This window comes from Chanos chanos, chromosome 3, assembly GCF_902362185.1.
Source record: "Chanos chanos chromosome 3, fChaCha1.1, whole genome shotgun sequence".
NCBI classification, from domain to species: Eukaryota; Metazoa; Chordata; class Actinopteri; order Gonorynchiformes; family Chanidae; genus Chanos; species Chanos chanos.
The window spans coordinates 9,007,101-9,027,210 of record NC_044497.1 but is presented as its reverse complement, the minus strand read 5'-3'; the positions used below and the strand labels follow the sequence as shown (position 1 = coordinate 9,027,210).

General features: G+C 42.5%; 2 protein-coding genes across 2 annotated transcripts in view; both read right to left on the bottom strand.

Moving 5' to 3' along the window:
* Nucleotides 1–730: 730 nt before the first annotated feature.
* cul1b (cullin 1b) lies at nt 731–15,785 on the bottom strand. The gene is made up of 22 exons (XM_030768684.1): nt 15,573–15,785; nt 11,320–11,676; nt 8,814–8,991; nt 8,322–8,489; nt 8,096–8,146; nt 7,826–7,916; nt 7,517–7,680; nt 7,158–7,320; nt 6,754–6,884; nt 5,528–5,635; nt 5,287–5,393; nt 5,020–5,068; nt 4,715–4,846; nt 4,464–4,581; nt 4,151–4,227; nt 3,879–4,010; nt 2,670–2,762; nt 2,370–2,417; nt 2,004–2,086; nt 1,703–1,808; nt 1,430–1,543; nt 731–1,300 (listed from the first exon to the last, which is right to left on the bottom strand). The coding sequence occupies exons 2-22, from the start codon at nt 11,457–11,459 to the stop codon at nt 1,220–1,222; spliced, it is 2,334 nt and encodes a 777-aa protein (XP_030624544.1). The 5' UTR covers nt 11,460–11,676; nt 15,573–15,785; the 3' UTR covers nt 731–1,219.
* A 1,591-nt stretch (nt 15,786–17,376) lies between these two features.
* Nucleotides 17,377–20,110, bottom strand: part of dnajc13 (DnaJ heat shock protein family (Hsp40) member C13) — a 38,623-nt gene continuing 35,889 nt past the window's right edge. Inside the window, exons 52-55 of the mRNA XM_030768461.1 lie at nt 19,904–20,044; nt 19,496–19,639; nt 19,056–19,155; nt 17,377–17,777 (exon numbers count right to left, since the gene is read on the bottom strand). Coding sequence (XP_030624321.1) covers nt 17,680–17,777; nt 19,056–19,155; nt 19,496–19,639; nt 19,904–20,044 — 483 coding nt within the window. The 3' untranslated portion in view covers nt 17,377–17,679. The remainder of the gene's footprint in view (nt 17,778–19,055; nt 19,156–19,495; nt 19,640–19,903; nt 20,045–20,110) is intronic.

The window sequence follows — 20,110 nt, the reverse complement described above, 5'->3', positions numbered from 1 at the left end:
ATGCAAAAGACATGTTCAGTGTATGAGCATAAAGCAGACATGGTTGGCTCAAAGCAATAATATCATGTTTGAATCATACGCGTGTGAGAAGATCTTGAGGGTGTCCCTATTTATTTCACCAGACTATGAATCAGTTACACATTCGTAATTTATTGAAAACTGTCGTAATTTGCTGTGATATATATATATATTTTTTTTTTCGATACAAACTTGTGCTATAAAAAAGGGTTGTGCTTTAGGAAGCCAAGATGCAGGCAACAAATTATTTTAAATTATTCGGGTTGCCTGTGTCTTACCTGAAGGTGAAGCCCTCTCCTCTCTGATCACAGATGTGTTTTTAACAGTCTCTTCTCCTCCTCTCACATCCTGCGTTTCCCTGAGGGTGTCTGACCACTCCACCTCTGTCTCTGCCTCTGATTATAAAAGGTGCTGATTTTTAAATGTTTACAGGGAATGTTGTTGAAAGTGATGCATAATAAAACAATGGAAAATAAATACCTGCTGTTACCCTTAAACAGTGTGTGGGGAATCTTACCTCTGAGCAGAGTCATGTTTGTCAGAGAAACGACCGGGAACGTTGCTTTAGAAACCTTTTCATTTTATTCATGAGACATTTATAAAATGGACCACTATACAAATGGATTCTCTCTATCGGGTAACAATGTGGTTCACACCGTTCTAAAGATCCAATTAGTCAAGATTATACTCCGAGAGTGCCGTCCACTGGATTATTTATTTATTTATTTTTAATCCAGGATCTCGTGTCATTAAGTGTGCACGCTCTACAACCGCTTTACCTTTTACAAAGGCGGCAGGCTTTTTTTTTTTTTTCCTGTTCTTTTGAAAGCCGTTCAATTTATCTTTGAATAAGTCTTCTTTAAATGAGAGGCAGTAGCATGCAAACCCTGAACCTGGGTGTCGATATTGTACAGGGGGGGGGGAGGCCCCAGTCCATATTTACATATCAAAAAGTGAGTGGCGATCCTGAGCAGGTCAGATAGGAGTATACAGGACAGTGACTGGCAGCTTTCCCAGTCTCTGGACTTTTAAAGGGAGATCCAGCAGTCTGTGACATTTAGAGAAGCAAATCCCCTATCAGCTGGTTCCGTTCCGTTCCGCGCCGCGTACTCGTTCCTTACGACAAAGGTCAAATGTCGAAGAAATGACATTTATTTCTTAGACATTTAAAAAAAAAAAAAATACTGGAACAAGGAGACGTCTATGCCAAATAGCTGTAAGTATCCTTCTCTCCGTCAACACGCTCCAGATATTCCTTCTCTATCAAGATGTCAATGCATTTCTGGAAAAGACATTAATCATACATATTAGTTTACACCTAGAGCAGCGACACGAGAGGGTGATTACCTACGTTTGGCAGTTCAGCTATTCGTATTGAGACGTGGTTTTGTGAGCGCGTGTGTGGTGTTACCTTGATGACTGGGACGCGGGGTTTGAAGCGAGAAGACAGTTGGTTCAGAACCTCAGCCAAGAGCTGCTGGTGTTTAAGGACCTTTCTCATTTTCATGATTCTGACAATAGCGGCCTGTGCACACACACACACACACACACACACAGTTCCGAAATGCTAGTTAAGAAACCTTGATGCGTAACGTGGTATTTTTACAACACGTTAAGGGTAAGATGTGTCTCTACATCCTTGGTAATTTTAGAAAATGCCACAGCTGACAGATTGCCGTCTTGCCTGTATGAGGAGCTTCCTGTCCTCTTCTATGTTCTTGTGTGTGGTTTCCTGCTCTTGCTTCTGTTCCGTTTTCATTGGCACGTTGATGTTGACCCGCAGTTTCTTACTGTACACGGTACCAACACAATACTCAGTGTTACACCTCAAAGCCTTTCCTTTTATAGCAACTGATTAATTCAGCTCTCAGATAATGCTCGGATATCACTGTTCCTTATGGGACATGGGAACAGTTAAACCCATGTAAAGCATGCATAACAGACAGTGAGGCACTGTAAGCACGGTCAAAGGCTAAAGCCCTCACTTTTTGTAGCCCAAGTAGAGTTTTATCAACGTGTCAGGCTTGAAGTCCATCTCATCAACGTTGGCGTTCTCGTCCTCCAGGACCTGCAAAAACAAATGAAAACGAAAAATGAGTCGTTTTGGATCCGCGCCGCTCAAGGGACGACTGCTGCAATTCTAATCAGCTTTCATTACTTATTCCATTACAGAATGGTCAAATGAGCCGAAAGGAGGGGGGAAATAAACAGAGGAGAAAGTGAGACAAAGTGAATAGAAGCTAGTATAGTAAGATATAAAGACTGTACAGACACAAAGTGAACATAATTAATATTAGAGGGAAACCACTTACAGTGGCTTTTATCACTTTTATCAGTGAATTCCCACTTACCAGCAATTTGGACTTTAACAAAATCTGTAAAACTTGAATCAAAATATCCTGTGAAAGCAAGGAATGCAGATTAAACCGCAAGTTCATTTGTCATACTGTTATTTATTTATTTTTTTTAGTGTTGAATCTACTGTAGCTTTTCATTTACTTAATCACAGATATCAACTAATAAGAAAAACAGATCACTATGGTTTAGGTATTTCCACATCCTAATGCAGCCACGTTGTACATCATTAAATAACAGACTGATGCCAGATCAGTCAGATAAGCTCTATGTATCGTAAGTGCTTCTGTTCTTACTACTTTGATCTGTGTGCTGTCGGTCAGCTGCTGGACGGTGTACACATTCTCTGTGTTAAACTGGAGCAGGATGGCCATCTGGAATGTGGATGCCTACACAGACAAATACACTCACTATTTTAAAAGGTGATGCTCATTTTAAAACATGCTTCAGTGGACACTGATGACTAATTACATCGCAAACAGATCGGGACGACTGTTGGAAGGCACCCTCTTTAGTCGTGTGTATTTATGTCTGTGCAGCATATGGGAGTGAGTCAGAAATGGGCTGAGGGAGTGAATACTGTGGTCTTGTTCATCATTTCTCTGACACTGAGTAAGCTGCATGTACACTAAGGATGTGCACTGCGGTCACACTGACAGCTCGAGTACTCGACAGAGAAAATGAGCAAGTACTCGTATTCCGGGGGGGGGGATGGGAACGACTGATCCAGTAACGAGTGTAATCACCAGTAAACACAATAAAATTTGGGCTAAAATAAAGACATACTTTGGATAATTGGATATTTTATTTAAACCTCACAGTTTAACAACAATATTTTCTTGAACATGAACGTTAGGCTACTGAACCTAATGACCCCTCAACAAAATTTAGAGGCAGCAAATCTTTGGCTATTAGCTGTGTTGTTCTCTCCACTCTGCCAGCATCACACGTCCGTCTGACTGTAGTAAAAGACGTTATTCGTGTCTGGCTAGAGTCTTCGCTGTCGCTCGACATTATGTGTTTAATTAAGAGGTGATGGTGCACTGTACTAGTAGTAGAGTTATATGACAGTTTTGTGCTGCATAACGTGCACTGCACTGTGTTTTTGTTCAATTTTGTCAAAGTGTTTCCACACATCACTGTGTGCTTTTGAAGCCATTGTGAGCCATATAGCTAGCACTACAGTTTAGGCCTAGAAGAGGCTCCTGCTCCACACTCTCTGAAATGATTGTCATCTGTTCAGTCTCAGTGGATCGTAAGTTCCCGCCCCCAATGCCATTGTAACCAATCACAGTCTCTGAAATGACTGTCATCTGTTCAATCTCAAAGGAAAAAATGTATGTATTCGATGAACGTTCATTCACGCATGTACTCCTGCCCATCCCTAATGTGCACATGACCTTGACACAAAACAACATGACTTTAAAACCAAACGTCTATTTTACGTGCAATAAACTGCAGTTGTTTTTGCAGGTTCAGCCGGGCTACGGTTTTAAAACACTAACCTGCAGCGTGTATCTGTTTTTGAAGCAGTTTGTGACTAACTCCCCTTTGGACAAGTGGTAGAGCCACGTCAGTTTGCGTCCGCTGTGTCTGCTGGCGTAGAAGGCTGTGAATCTTTGGTAACTGCGTTCCAACTGTGAGTGGTTTTGAGAGAAAAGAGAGAGAGTGAAAAAGAAAATGGCGACAGACTATAATAAACAGTAGCACAGAGCCAGAGGATACATAAATCAACACAGAAGCTTTGAGTAATCACAGCTTTCGGTTGGTACCTCACCTCAGATGGTAAAGCGAATGTGCAGGACTGCTGAAAGGGCCAGGACCCTGAACTCAGCACCTGGATACTGAAATCCACTGAGAAAGAGAAAAAGAAGAAGATGACAGAGGGGAAGAGAATTTATCATATGGTGCATTTGATTTCGCTTCAGTCAAGCTTTATTCAGACATAAAAAAAAAAAAAAAAAGACTTTATCAACTGATTGATTACCCATGAGGCTATGTTATTCTGTACCATGTGATGAAACAGGATTATTTTGTTTTATTCTGTACCATGTAATGAAACAGTCCAATTCTGTTTGAAGGTCACTTACAGTCCAAAGGCTCTGAGTTTGAGAGGTGCTTTTTGAACTGCTCATTCAAATCTTTACTGACACCGATGTCCTGGAACATGCGCTGTAATTTAGAGGTGTACTCAAAGCCACACGCTTGCTGTTGGGCCGAAGGGGGGGGGGGGGGGTTGGGCAGGAGAGACCACAGAAATGTGATTTGGATTCTCCGATTTAGTGGTCCTGTTCAGTACATACATGAACACAATTACTCAGTTTCTAGACCGACGACAGACCTTCAGTTTGGAGATCATGCTTGCTTCAGCGTCGTCACTGGCGCTGTTTTGATGTACGAGCCTCTTGGCCAACATTTTGGCGTAGAACTTCTGAAAGACGTCCTTGTCCTCAATGTACTTGAACACCACCATCTGACCAGACAGGAAGACTCACACTTAAGGCTATGATTTCCTTTATCGCACTGAGTCATAAATCATTTCACTCTGTCTCTATAGCAATTTGTAGACCGTAGCCATTAATTTGTTTGAAATAGTCTAGTTACACAGATGTCAGCAGCAGGAAGCTCCACCCTTAGGGAACTTACCACTTGGTTCAGGGTGTCCTCTAACTCAGCCTCCTCTGGGTTCTTTGAGCTTAACAAAAGAAAGACACACCCAAGCTATCAGTGCTATGCAAACTACACCAGTCAGAAAAAAAGAAGTTCACATTTCCAAACTGACCACACAACATTGTATCTCCTCCCAGTTCATTTAATTGGTATTTACATTACTCTGACTGTTCAAACCCTACAGGTTCTGAGTGACGGGAGCAAAAGCGAATGAGAAATGAGTATGACGGAGGAAACAGTCACCTCTTTTTCAGTAGGGAGTCGCAGTATCTGGCCAGCAGCTCCGGTGATTTGCTGGAGGACTGGGCCATCTTTGTCACCGCGTTGTTGTTGATGAATCGGCCACAGGCCTGCGGGAGAAAGCAAAGGTCAGGGGGACGTTAGTCAAAACCAAAACCTCCCATAAATATCCTGTGATTCAGACACAGGAGTGACAGGTAGAAGATGAGGAGCTGCTCTGACAGGACAGATACGGAGATCTGACCTTGTCAAGTGCTGCCACAAAGCCGGCGTCGTTGTTGAACGCTGACATGACTAGCGCGTTGTATTTCTTGTGGACATCTAAGATTGTTTGCACGTACATTTTGGGATCCTGTTAAAACACGAAAAGACGGGAGTGAGGGAGAGACATCAGTTAAATGCTTTTGGTTTAGACAGTGATTGCTAACGCACACAATAAGCTTTACCACAGACCTGAATTTCAATTTTGTTTCTCATTACTCAACAACTACATCCACTACAAAGGAACCCGTGGAATTATTTCTCAAATACACTTGTCCTTTTTTTCCACCAGATGAAAAAGAAGCAACACGACTCTTAACAGTACGATGGCGGGCAAGACATTTTTAAAACCAGTAAAAACTGTTGCTCACTCAGGCTCAAAAGCAAAACTATTCATTTAAGTATAGTGAAATTTCGGCAGTAGCCTTCATTTGGGGGTCAGAGGTCGCAGTCACGTATAAATGTCATTAACAGACAAATCTCACTGTGGTGGAGAGAATGTAGGACAATAGCAATGACACAGGCCCTGCGTATCAGGCCATAATCGTGACAGGTCTCATGCTGTGAACCGTCTGACTCTGTCTGGCCCCCAGTCAAAGCACTCATGACGTCTTCATCAGCCTTTATGTTAACTACCATGTCATTCAAATGTCAGACGCGCATGATCTGTCGTCTCCCGTTTTTTATATTTTCATTGTATTCAACAACTTTTGAAACAAAGAGATCAATGAAACTAAACGAGCTCTTTCAGGCAAACTCTGGGGGGGGGGGGGGGGGGGGGGGGTGCAGTGGTTAAAGCACAAACACAAAGCTTTATTTTTACAAGGATGTTAGCTCAGAGATCTCTCGTTGCTAGGCAACACCTGATTCCGCTCTCAGCCGTACGAGTATCCTTATCCCTGCGGGAGGACAAGTGTCAGTAAAAAAAAAAAAAAAAAAATTTTTTTATAAAGTTAATAAATAGCGTGATGTTATTCAACCGTTTTTCTGTATCATGTGTGCGAAGAGCTTAATTTTACCTCAGATGTCTGCACACAGTCTGTCTGAATTTCTGTAGGCATGCCAGCAGCTCTGAGTGTAGCAAACTGATTTCTCTTGGTTTTCTGTCCAAGTCTCTGAACAGCACTGTTCCTTCATGTCTGCTGTATATATTAGAAAACTGATGATGTTTCTCTCACATCATGTGCTTGTACCGATGGCAGTACTTACATTGAGAGCGGAGTCACCACATTTCTCAATGGCGGCAAGTCCTTGGTTGTGAATGTGAGACTCTAGGAGCTTCTTCAGTTCTCCTAAGCCATCAGTGATGCGAGACACCAGGTTGTACATCCGACCGAGGTCTGAAATATTTATGAATGTCAAATTTTTTTAATGAGTTCTCCACACGGAATCAAGTTTTTTCCATTTCTTTTCTTAGAAAATCTCATTCCTAAAATAAGACAGAACGAACATTTTATTTGAAGTAATACGTTTGAAAAAACAAAACAACACAAAACAAAAAAAAAACCCAGTGAGACAAAGGCAAAAAACAAACAAACACCCCCCCATACAATTCCATTTTCCACATTGAAGTTCCCTGAGAGAACTGGCCAGAGCAGAGGGCTGTCTCTCACCTTCATTCTTGTCAGCATCCAGAAGGTTCTGAAACTCAGTATGAAATATCTCCAGGTGTTTCTCGATGAGAACCTGCTCACATTTCCTGGCCAGTTCATCCTGCGTGCTCTCGTGAAGGTAGACCTGCACCCTCCTCTGCTCTTCCAGCAGACGCGTCTCCGCCTACACACACACACACACACACACACACACACAGACACAAGCTCGAAATAAACTCAATAAGCGCCGTTATCGCGGAGGCAGGGAATTCAAAGTGCCGTGAAAACTTAACAAATTCTCTGTGAGGCAACTTTGTTTTCAAACAAAAATGAAAGGGTCATTTTTGCCCCCCCCCCCTGGGGCAGCACTGATAACCCACCTTTTTCATGTACTCAGTGACAGGGTTTTGTTGGAGGAACTCTGTGCTTTCCCTTGTATAGAAGCGTTCTGTGTCTGCCAAGAACTGGGTTTCAAAGTACTCTTTGTACACTGGTAACGTGGGCCCCTTAGCAAAGGCATCATCTTCATTCAGACCCAATTCAACTGGAAGAGACAAACCACATTGTGGCATGATATTCCAATGGCTGGGAATCAGTCCCGCTTTTCTTCAACAAAAAGATTTAATAAAAAATTTATCCTCATAAATCATTCAGCAAAACTTAGAAACCACAGATCAAACAGCACCTACCATAGGACTGCACTACTCCACTGATAAGCCTGGTGTTGATGGTCTCCCCGTTCCTCTCTTTCTCAATGAGTTTCAAGACAGCATTTGTCACCTATGGGAGGAGAAATAAACATGTGTGTGCACATTATATATATATATATATATATATATATATATATATGACTTAGATGTGATGATATGATGTAGGACTCAGATGAACAGTTTTCTGCATTAATGAGAGCGGGGGCAATGCAAATACCAAATACTAAGATAAATGAACTAAATGCCCACCTGTTTATTCAGAGGTCTGAATAAGCACTCTCGCCACGTCACCAGGGCAAGCTGATCACGAAGAAGAAGAGGGAGAGAAAAAAAAAACAAAAAACAAAGAGTCATTCCTCACAAAGTGAACCAGACGAAAGACAAGAACAGAGAGAGAGAGAGAGAGAGAGCGAGAGAGAGAGAGAGAGAGAGCGAGAGAGAGAGAGAGAGAGAGCGAGCGGAGTCTCTGTCTTACGGAGTAGATCTCATAGATTCCCTTCCTTCCCTCGTCACATTCACGGCGGACCCAGTGTCTGTTGAGGTAGGCGCAGATGCCATTTAACACTTTGCTGGAGAATCTGTAGTCCTCCCACTGTTGGGTGTAAAACTTGAGAACGCTCTCGTCCATCAGATCCTCTCCATCCTGACAGGGCCAGGAGACAGAACCAGGGCGTTAGTGACGGCCCTCTGGAATACCCGGGCCAGCAGAGCCAGGCCAACAAGTCAGACACATTCACAGCCACAACACTAAAGACACAAAAACACTTTCTGCGTTCATTTCAAAAGGATACTTGTCAGAAGTGGACAACTTTTTTTTTTTTTTTAAAGGACAACATACGAATTCAATGGGAGGCTTCTTCAGATGACTAAACTTGAGCTTTTTCTTACAATAAACTGATGGAAGTTTTTGCACCAGTCAGCAGGCGATTCTCAATGATGGAAGTCGTAGCTTAATGAAGGGAGTTACCTTCAGAAGACTTGTTAGGTAGTTCTTCAGAAATTCCTTCAGTCTCTTGTAGAGCTCAAGTCCAACAAACTGAGCGCCCCCAGGTGTGGGTGCCTTCTTAGAAGGTTTGGAGGGGGGGGCACCAGGCCCACGGACCTGGTTGGATTGATGTACGCTCGTACAGTAGTTATAAACATGTCTGAGCTTTGAGTTAAGGTAGTGTATTAGAAGGTAAAAAAACAAGGACCATCATCTTCTCACAGAACTGATAGAAATGCCAATTCACTGTCAAACACCAGCAACTGTACTTAAGACTGCATATGTAAAACGGATTTCAACAGAAGAACACAGAGACTCTTCTTTTTTTTTTTTAACATGCTTGGCCAAAAGAACTGAACAATAACTGACAGGAACCAGGTGGATCTGCCTCAGTGAATGTTTTACTCAGCCTCACCAGCTCAAAACATTCAGACTTCATCTCGAAAATAAGGGGCTTCATATGGAATGCAAAGTGAATGACTTTTCAGTCATTCACACCCACGTCTTAAACACCTACGCACACAAGGGTTTCTTTTGTCTAAAGTCCAGCTTCTTCTTTCTTAAGGTAGCAAACGCTCTCATAACTTGATAAGAATTAGATGACCACATACAGCAGTTCAAAGAAAAGCTGTTACATGAAAACAAACACACAAACAAAAAAAAAAAACCTAACAAACTGCCCTCTGAAGGATTCTGAAGGTTTTAAAATGCACTTAAAGCTGTTCGTTTGTCAAATCACGTGGGTAAGCAAAGGTTAGTGGAAACCTTCCGCTGGGTCTACTCACAGGACCTCCCCACACAACCTGAAAAGCTTTCTCACTGTGCTCTGTTACACAATCAGGGTGAGGATACCTGAGCAGGCAGGATTTCTCTCTCTGTGAATAAGGGGTCTCACACGGACCTGGCCAAAATCTGAGCGCTGAACTGACACTCTTCAGCAATTTTCCACCCTCAGTCCTCACACAGCATTACAGAGCGCCGTTTGTAACAACCATGCCTGTGTGTTATGTTGAGTAAACAAAGTTTTGTAACTTTGCATATATAAAAAAAAAAAAGCCATCTGCAAAAAACCTCCAACTGAGGTTATTTGTGGGGTTCTGTCATTTCTAAAGCTGTTCCCCACGGCTGCTTTATCGAGTTTGGTATCAGCGGTTGTGGCATTACGTTGTAAACTCTACGAGGACACGCGTATGACGACACTGGGAATGTTTGTGAGTCTGTTTTTTTCAGCGTCTGGTGTCACACCTGCAGCTGAACTCTGAGCCTAACCACATGACACCGTCATCTGCTCCCAGTGTTGCAACACTGTTTACGCAGTTAAGTGAACCGGAAACAGGACGTGTTAGGGGCAGCATCTCCATTTCATCACGCGTGAAGAGCAAAATGTTTAAAAAAAAAAAAAAAGTTTGGAAATTTAGTGAGGATCTACAGGCAGACTATAAGACTGTTTGTATCCACCCGATGTAATTACAGCCTCCAACTCACTGGGGAAAGGGAGTGGGTGAAACACTAAACTGGCACAATGGAGAGACAAGCACGCTGAATCGAGGATCCTCGTGACAGAATTAGTTCAATATTGAAAACGTCAAGCATTTAACCACCCATAGAGGATTTGTGGTTAGCTAAGAGAAGGCAAAACAATGCATGAGATACACTGACCCATGCAATTTGACTTATATTAGACCTGTTTTTGATTGACTCAGAGGAAGAAATTTCTATGCTTAAATCTCCATACACGTCATATTCTGCAGCTCCATGTTAAATGATGTATCCCAACCAAACAATAACGCATCACATAGGATAAATCCACGTTGGTAAGAAATTTCTGAGGAACGATGACTATGGATGGACGTTGATCACATAAAGGCAAAAGCATTGAAGCCTTAAACAAGCAAACCCTCACAGACCGTTCCTCAGAACTTCTGGATTCTGCTTGCCTTCCATAAGTCTCCTGAGGTAAAGACTCTAGGCCGCGTAGACATTATACAGTCACCTAGAGGCCAGTCAGCACCGTGGCAACTGTTGTTGTGGACCTCCTGTCGAGTCTCTCAGCCAATTAACCTTTCGTATCTGACCGAGTTAGCTCTAGGACGAGACAGGATATTCATGAACGTCACACACGTGTCTCTGTCTGTGAATACAGCGTTCACACAAAGAGCCTTTCCAAAGACAGATGAAATACGGTCTGTATGCAAACAGATTTCAAATGTACCTTAGAACAAGGCATGCAAACAAATCTCATACGATAAAATCGTTTGATTACCCACAGAAAACTTTAGCCCAGTCTCACTTTAAGGTAATCAGGCTAGCGTTTAAGTTAAAACCATTACGATTCCCATAAAGCCGACACTACGTCGGGAGTTTAAAGCTTGTCATTATCTCCATGTAACGGAGCATTTCTATTGGTCCTCAGGTGCCACTGTCTGTTCCCGCCTTTAATTCTCCTAGCTCCTATAATCCCCACGCAGAGAGCAGCAGGTAAAGATACGTGTAGAGTTCCATGTAGCGGGATTTGGCCATGCTCTGCCGTGTGTAGACCTGTTGGATCCCCGCCCGCAAATCATCCCAGATCTGGTCCAGCCCAATCTGTTTTAACCCGTGAGGGTTCTGACTCCTATTGGACGACATTGTCTCTGGCCCTCTCGACTTCGGTAATCCTTTCTGACGGCTCCTCTGGTAAAAACGCGACGAGTCACATGGACTCCTCCATGAAGATCAGAATACAGAAAAACCTCAGTTCAGAGTCAGAGAAGGCCTTCTCTCCGAGAGCCTGTGATGGCGTTGTTAGTAATTCTGCATGAACACAGCCAAACACCAGCCAACCAACGGCTCTTCACAAAGTCACCTAAGAGTGAGGAGGGAGAGAGACAGAGAGAGAGGGAGAAAACACAAATGAGGATATGAAGAAACAAGTTTTGACTGAATCTTTGTGTCATTACATTTGATGAGTTTTCTCATGGCAGAGAGAGAGAGAGAGAGAGAGAGAATACGGAAGGCCTTGGGGAAGCAGAGATGTGCTTCTGTTTCTACAGCTCAGAAATGAAGCTTTTCAAGTGCTTTGCCATTCCCACTCATTGCTAGCAGGACATGAAATGTACTTCAGCCATGTGAGCGAAATATGTTATCGGCCAAGTACGTCCCGTTAATAAAGCCTCTCCATACAACTGAGGCTTTTTAAAATTGCTTTTTCGAGCGAGTGCAACTCAGTTAAGAGGACAGCCTGAATAGAAGTTTCTGCTTGAATGTGCACAAAAAACTTGGGGGAGGAGAAGTTATAAGAGGGGAGGCGGTGAAGCTCATGTGATTTGACAGGCAGGGGTTTATATTTAGTGACTAGCATTTGGCTGTCTAAGTACGAGAGTGACAGCCCGGGATAAGACCTAACCGGCATTGTTTAGACTGATATATGCAATGTTCCTATACGCTGTACATCTCTCTCTGCATGTTTGTGGAGAGTCTGGCGCATGTGAACATGTGAGCAGCCAGATTGGGTTTACCTTGACTATAGATAGTAACACATCGGTCACTTCTGCTTGTTTACAGAGATCTGGTGACAGACCACACAAAATCATAATAAAGACATTAGCCAGTAGCTGGTGAGTAATACATAATCAAATGTATCCTAGCAGACACAGTGGAAAAACTTAAGCACACGAGACATATAACCCAGCGACGTAAACAAGATGAGTCACAATTCGCACGAGCACGACGTCAGGTCCGTGTTTACTTTCTGAAGCGATTAAACAACATTCAGGAAGACATAAGGCTGTTGGTGTGTAATTCTAACGCAGCACTGGTCTTTCAGTCAAACGGCCTGTGTCATTAAAGAATCTCCTGCTGGTGAGGGGGGTTTCTGAGGCCCAGTGACAGGAGATGCTAGTGCTTTTACTGTGACACAGACAGGAGGAGACCGGCGGCTTAGACAAGACCAGGACACTGACCTCTAATCCTGCTGCACTGTACATACACATGTATGTCACAGAGAGAGAGAGAGAGAGAGAGAGAGAGAGAGAGAGAGACAGAGGAAAACCACGCCGACAGAGCTGATCGCTCAGTCAGGTCATTCTACTACCTGCTAGTTTAATCTCTCTATCCTGGCCTCTGTCTGCAGGGCAGCTCTTAAACACATAATAGTCTTGCTGTTGAACTTAAAACACTCCTGCCAAAAGTTGCTCTTCCCAGATGACTTCGTTACTGCCCGAGGCCCCGGCTACTCACTCACAAACCATGTCTGGTCCTGCCATGCCGATCACACCTGAGACGCTTTAAGTTTCTCCATCCAGGTGTGTTCCAAAGCTAAACAGCCTCCACAGTGTTGGCGATGTAACAAACAAACGACAACCTATCAGCTAAACAAAATCTATAGCTATTTCACATTCTACTCAAAATATTATTGAACATTTTGGTCCAGACCCCATAGGCAAAGAGGCTTATAAATCAACGTGACATTCAGAAACATTCAGTAGAAACTCAATCCCTGTGGAGTTTCAGTTTAATCATGACTTGCTGTCAGATTTGGCAATGCTGTTACAATTCATGCTTATTATTTTGTTGAGGTTGTACATTTTTTAAAGATATGAAATCACCTTCTTTGAATCTCTGTGGGAAAAATGTGGTCAAACAACCTGCATTCGGATAGATTTAATCTGATTAGTTTGGTCTGGGCTGGACTCTCTGACCTAATAGCCCACATTTAACAGTGTGATGCTGCCAAGGTTTAATATCTGGACGTGGAGTACAGCACATGTTTATGTTTAGCAGGCTGGCAAATACTTTAATGTCTTTGCTTTTCTAGACTGTTCTTTGAAAAAAAAAAAAAAGCAAAAAAAAAAAAAGCAAAAGTCTAATAAACAATCCAGATGTCGTCTTCTGCCGTTTCTGTTAGTCATCTGGTATTAATAAACGCTTCAGTGAAACATATGCCAATCATTTCTGATAATGCATGATAAACAGGCCTAACCCTCACACTGTCATTACCACACCCTTCCTGCTTTCTAAAATAATAATAATAATAAAAAGCCTATGTGGATTTGAGAGAGGCTGATTTTAACTAAATAAACACTAAAAATACCCTGTGTCATTCTAATCATGCCTTTTTTCAAAAGGTTTCTCATGACAAACAAGAGTCAATGGAAAAAAATGCATTAAGGTGCAGATCAGAGGCAATCCTATGACTTTCTTTATTATAATGTTTTGAATGAAGGACTCCAATAGAGCAGAGGCATTTTAATGCTCAAACGCTGACTAATGATGGAATCTGACTGGCAACCTCTTCTCTCTGGATCGATTTTAAAATCGAGCCTTTCAGCTAAATATCTCATTATGCTGTTGGCATACAAAAACGGAGATCATTCCAGGTGAGGAAACCCACTTCTCTCTAATTTACCCTACCAAGCAAAATCCATTTCACAGACATCACCACAGGCAAACTGAGGCCATGTCAACAACTTATTCAAGCTTTAAATGCCAAATGTATTAATCTCCTCTGAACGAGTCAAAGGAAGTGTCTTCTATTACGCAGCTTGAGTGAAATCAGAAACATACTTGATTTCATTTATTTGTCATACGAAAGAAATGCAAATCACAGAGCGCACATCTTAAGTGTGGCTTAAAATTACTGCTCATTACAATCACACATCTTCAAAAGGAAAGGTCTGAAATGATAAAGTGAGATTTCTTGTCAAACAACAACGTTATTGTAAGCATTAGAGACTTGTGGCTAATGTTTACATGAAACAGGTCCCTAAGACAACACAGGTCTTGCATTCCGGTTACGCTGCTGTTTTCAAGTTTTCAACTACAATTTAGTGAATTAAGAAGAAAAAAAAATTAGGAAAGGCCAACCTATGCGCGATTTCAAGTGGTCTCTTTATCTCCTGGTCTGAGATGTGAACAGCCCTCAGAGATGATCTATAAGCTTTAAAGTATATTCCATGAGGACTGCAGCATAGAGCGATTATCTAAAGTAGAAACTTTACCTATTGGACACTGTGAACAGAAAACTTAGACATCGCTATGCTACATTTTTGCTGTGTACGTAAACAACGAAGCTCAGACAAGATGACTTCAAAACATACATATGACTCATAGCTTACTGTCTTTATAACGGTTACGGTTGCAAGTCACTGTTTCCATACGTAGTTTCAATACGACCTGACACACTGGTGCCCTGGATTGGCTATCTTCCTCCCTTGGGCCGACTCTAGCACCTTGTGACTGTTTTGAGGGATCAGTTCGCTTTGTTTTAAGCGTTAAATCTTTGTATACTGGTGAAAACCGTATCTCCGTCATCCATCCTTTTGTTCATAAAATGAATATCTACAAACGCTAAGGTATTATTAGCTTTGCGGTTTGTGGACTTCAGGCTAGCCACCTCGCTAACACTTACGTACCTTAGACAGCGCTAACGCGGGAGAAATTCCAGTATTCAGTGATCTGTATTCAGTAAATCTCGTTTACATAGTAGCCTTAGAGTTTGACAGATACCAAGGCTTTCTGTATCTACCGTCCTCCCCAGTTAAATATGTGCTATATGAACTTATCAACCTAGCTAGCAGATTAGTTTGGTAGCGAACTAATGCTGCAAAATGGCCCCCCAATTCAATGAGTCAGGCTATTTTCCTCATAAAACATTTTTTGTTACGCTTCCCAAAGAAATACAGCAAATTACCTAGCTCCATTCTTCACTTTTGAAGATCTACTAGCGAATAAATTAAAAAATAGCAAAAGGTTTCGCCTTACCATTCTTCTACGTGTGTTCACTTGTGTCAAGCTCTGTTCCGACCCTTCTCTACTGACTGTGGCTAGCTAGCTTGGTTGGGACTCAGCGACACCTTAGCTTCTGAGGCTCCATTCGTCAGTACGCACTAAGCTACTGGTGGAACGAGATCCCCTACTGTCCACATTCTCGTGGGAGCAATAGGTAGCTTACAAGTCATAAATTGTCTCTCTAATCATGTACGAACGCGATGACAACATTCACCGAAAGAGTTATAGCTTAACAATTTTGCTAAAACTGTGCTTATCTTGATCTATAATTTATAAGTGTAATAGTGTGGCTCACCAGGAGGAAATCAGACTGCTTCAGACGTGTTCTGTATTTCAGAATCTTTTGTGCACTGTACCCTGGATACTAATATTGACCGCCGTACAACCATATGTGGTCTGTTCTGATTCTTTCCATTCCAAAACGCTTAACACCGTGTATTAGGCAGTTCACAGAACTGCTTAGAGAATTAAAGAAAATTATGTCAACACAAACAGTTACATTTCTCCTCGTATAATTAATCAGTCAGAAAGTAATGATTTCTTCCTTTCCGACTAGGACAATGCCCTTTTAACACACAGCCTCTCTGTGGTTATCACTAAAATCCTGTATTATTAGCCTAATGAGATTAAGAAATCAATACTCCCTTGTTCCATTCACTTCCTTATTGTCTGTGATTAAAGGTAATACATTCCAAACGAAAAACTAAATATGGATTGTTTTTCTTCTGAAGGGATGATGACTACAACTCATTTTTACTTACAAAATTATACTTTCATGACCAAAAGACCAGATGTGATAAAAACAACACTGTGGGTTCCCTTTTATTTTTTAAAATTTTATGTACAAGTGTGACTGATTTATTTTTTTTTTTAATGTACATTCAATATAGAAAGTTTATATACGGCATATTACATAGAACATTTCACAATTGCACTAGTCTTTCACATAGATTTTAATCAGTCAGTATCATTTCTCTGGTGTCCTTTTCCAAAGCGCATTTTCAGTTGGTAAAGGTCGTTATTGAAATGGGTATAAATATTCTAGTGCTTTTTGCATTCTGGGGGAAGGAAAAACAAGGGGGAGAGAGAGAGAGTTCCTTGATAGTGACAGAGAGAGGGACAAAATATGCAAGGGAGTCAGTATGGAGTGGGATTACAACAGGAGGAAGACAGACAGGGTATGGGGTGTGAGACACACACACACACACACACACACAGAAAAAAAGGAGAACACAACTCTATGCAGACTACAGCCAGTGCACTGCCCTCTCAGAGCAAAAGGCACAAGGACATCAGAGACCATCAGAGACCATCAGAGACCATCAGAGACCATCAGAGCCTTCAAGGCTCCTCCACATATGTTTCCTCTTAAGCTTTCTCTTCAACCATTTCCATATAATGTTTTAAAACACAGATACAAAAAAAAAAAGAAAAAAAAAAAAATCAAAACAGTAATTTGTGTGACAGGGTTGCGGTCTTGTAAACTAGCGAGAGTCCGTCGTTTGGTAAGATAAGGAGTCATTTGAGTCTAGGGAACAAATTCAGGGGCTGAACACTCTCTTTGCAAACTCTATGAGAAAGAGGGCAGATGTAAAAGAGCAGCCTGGTCCAATACTACAGCAATCTTCATTTTTCTGTTCTTCACCCCCTCTCACAAAAGAATAATAATAATAATTATAAAAAAAAAAAAAAAAATGAAATCAAATGAAAGTACACTATTTTCTTCAGCCCAAATCAAGTAAAGCATTATAGGGGTGAAAAAAAGTGCCGTCACTGATTAGAAAGAAAACTAAACAAAATGAAAAAAAGGGGGAAGTCTAAAGATTGTAAGTGCTGTTGAGGAAGGAGGCAAACATTTTTGAGGGTATGGAAACAATCCTTTTTGTTGACGGTTCGTGAGGGGCGGTGAGAACCATCCCTCTTTCCCCCCCTCCTCTCTCTCCTTCTCTTTTCTCTTCCTTTCTGGGAGCTGAGAAGTCTCTTGTGTCCACTGCTTTCAGAGCCGCAGGAGAGTGTGAGTGCCGGAGCACTACTGTTTGTCTGTCTGTCTGTCTGTCTTTTCAGTGCATGGGTCAGTTTTTCAGCCCAGGTCTCCGATGTCGTTGTCCACTGGGGGTGGTGCGGTGGGCATCACCGTGGCACCTGTGCCCGCTGTCAGGTAGCCCGCCACTCCCGGGCCTACGTGACACACACACACACACAATTATCATCAGAGAGTGACAAAGAAATGCTAATATATGATGATATATGATAATGAATGTAATGAATTCACAAAAGGACCTAACAAGATTTACGGTGTATCACTAACTATTTTACTTTCTACTGTTACCACTGGTGTTAAACCTCGTTTTTAAGTGTAAAAAATGTACAGTGATAATGAATGTGATGTGATCATGAATAAGTGGAACCTGTATGGCAATGGTTCCCATATTACTACATCTGTGTTACTGATGAGCAGACAGAGGTCTGATGAATATAATGATGCTTTTAGTCTTCAGCTCTGTGTATAACAGCTCTTGGTTTAACTGGTCATTTTTAATAAGGGCAGTTTTTCTGCTGACCACTTTTTCTCTTCTCGAAAGGAATCTCTTTGCCTTCGCATTGTAAACTGTCAGAGATTTTTAATCGGATATTGCTTATTTTTGAGAGCAATTCTGCTATATTTCTGACTTGGATCAAATGCCCTGTTGCATGCCAAAAGAGTCTCGTTCCATTGTGTTGTGTAATCACATCCACATTTGGCAGAGTTGGATGAATCTGTCCCATCAGGAAATGAGAGGTCTACAAAATGAATGACAGAAGTAACCCAAAGACAGGAGACCCGTTAAGATCTACTGAGCGATTGCTCCATTCTAAAGGACAGCAGGTGGAAATGGAAACGGTTAATGGAAAACAACGGGCAGAGACAGCGAGGCCGGGAAGTGTCAGAAAAAGGCAGGTAACATCTACCTGTGTCAATATAAGAGAGAGAAGGGCAGGGAAGGCCCCTGAGGGGCCACTAGAGCCCACTTCGCAAAGGACTGCTGGCTGCCAGGAGAGACGGAGTGGACACACCTGAGAGGGAAGAGGAAAGGAAGAGAGGGATAGGAGGGTAGAGAGAAAAAGAGGAGAAAGCCAGATGGAAATTTGCACAGATAGAGGAAGCAAAGCACAGGAAGTACAAACAGGGAGCTCGGAGGACAGAGCAGGCTCTAAATTTGGCCGCGGGTCCGTGACAGGAGAGGGTTGATGGGCCAGGAGGCAAGTGCCTGGGTAATGAGCCATCAACTTATAGAGCTCTGTTCCCTATTAGTCTGAGAACAGTGGACATATGTGTGTGTGTGTGTGTGTGTTTGTGTATGTGGGTATATATTTGATGGATCACGGACAGAAAGTTAAAGAACGGAGGTGTGCGAGTGCAGGAGAGCGTGTGTGTGTGTGCGTGTGTGTGTGTGTGTGTGTGATTGATGGCAGTACCTGTCAGGTAGCCAGCAGTTTGGGACTCGGATATGAAGAGGTCGTGTTTCTGGTCTTTGAAGGCACTCCACACAGTGGAACGAGAGAGGATTTCGTTCACCTGCAACAACACAGCACCCTGATACCAGCATTCTCCACAGGTAGATCCGTGTTTGCGTGTGTGCATGTCCTACCCATACGGGCTAATGTATGGTTATATAAGAGCCGAAGTGTTTGAAATTCTGTGTATATACAAAACGTGGTACTTTGAGATACCAAGCTGAGTGTTTGCATGTTTATGATAATTATGCATATTTGTTTTATACAACAGCAACCGCATAATTGAGAGAGAGGAAGCGTGTCTGCAGTTGCCTCCCACACAGATCGGCAGGTAAAATGTTTCAGTATGAGAAATCCTGTGTAATAAAGGTATGTGTATGTGTGTGTGCTGACTGTGGTACCTGTTCTCCGTACTGTAGGCTGCGCGTCATCGATTTGAGTGCTTTGACGATCTGAGCTTTGGTGGCAGAGGGGTTATCCAGAGTCTCCAGACCAATTCCCTCTAACAGCTTCAGCAGGTAGGGCACTAGATCTACCTTCAGGGCCTATCAACATGCAAGCATGGACACACACACACACACACACAAACGCACACGCACAAACATGCACACGCCAACCACGCACACGCACGCACACGCACACGTACACGCACACACACCCACCCAAACACACACACCCAGAGGCAGACAAACAAAATAGATAAATTGAGAAGAAATAGCTATTAGCTCTGAAAGAGGGAGAACACACATAAACTGGAGTATGGGGGGTTTAAATCCTACACATAAACTGGGGGGGGGGTTAAATCCTACCTGAGCCACCAGTTCAGTCTGTTCTTTCTGGAACATGCGGTTTAGAGCTTCACAGGCCAACCCTGCCATATCTGCCCTCATCTTCATCCCACTCATCAACGGCCCAATGGTCTCCAGTGCCGACATGGCCCTTACACACAACTACACACACATCCACACACACACACACACACACACACACACACACACACACACACACACACACAC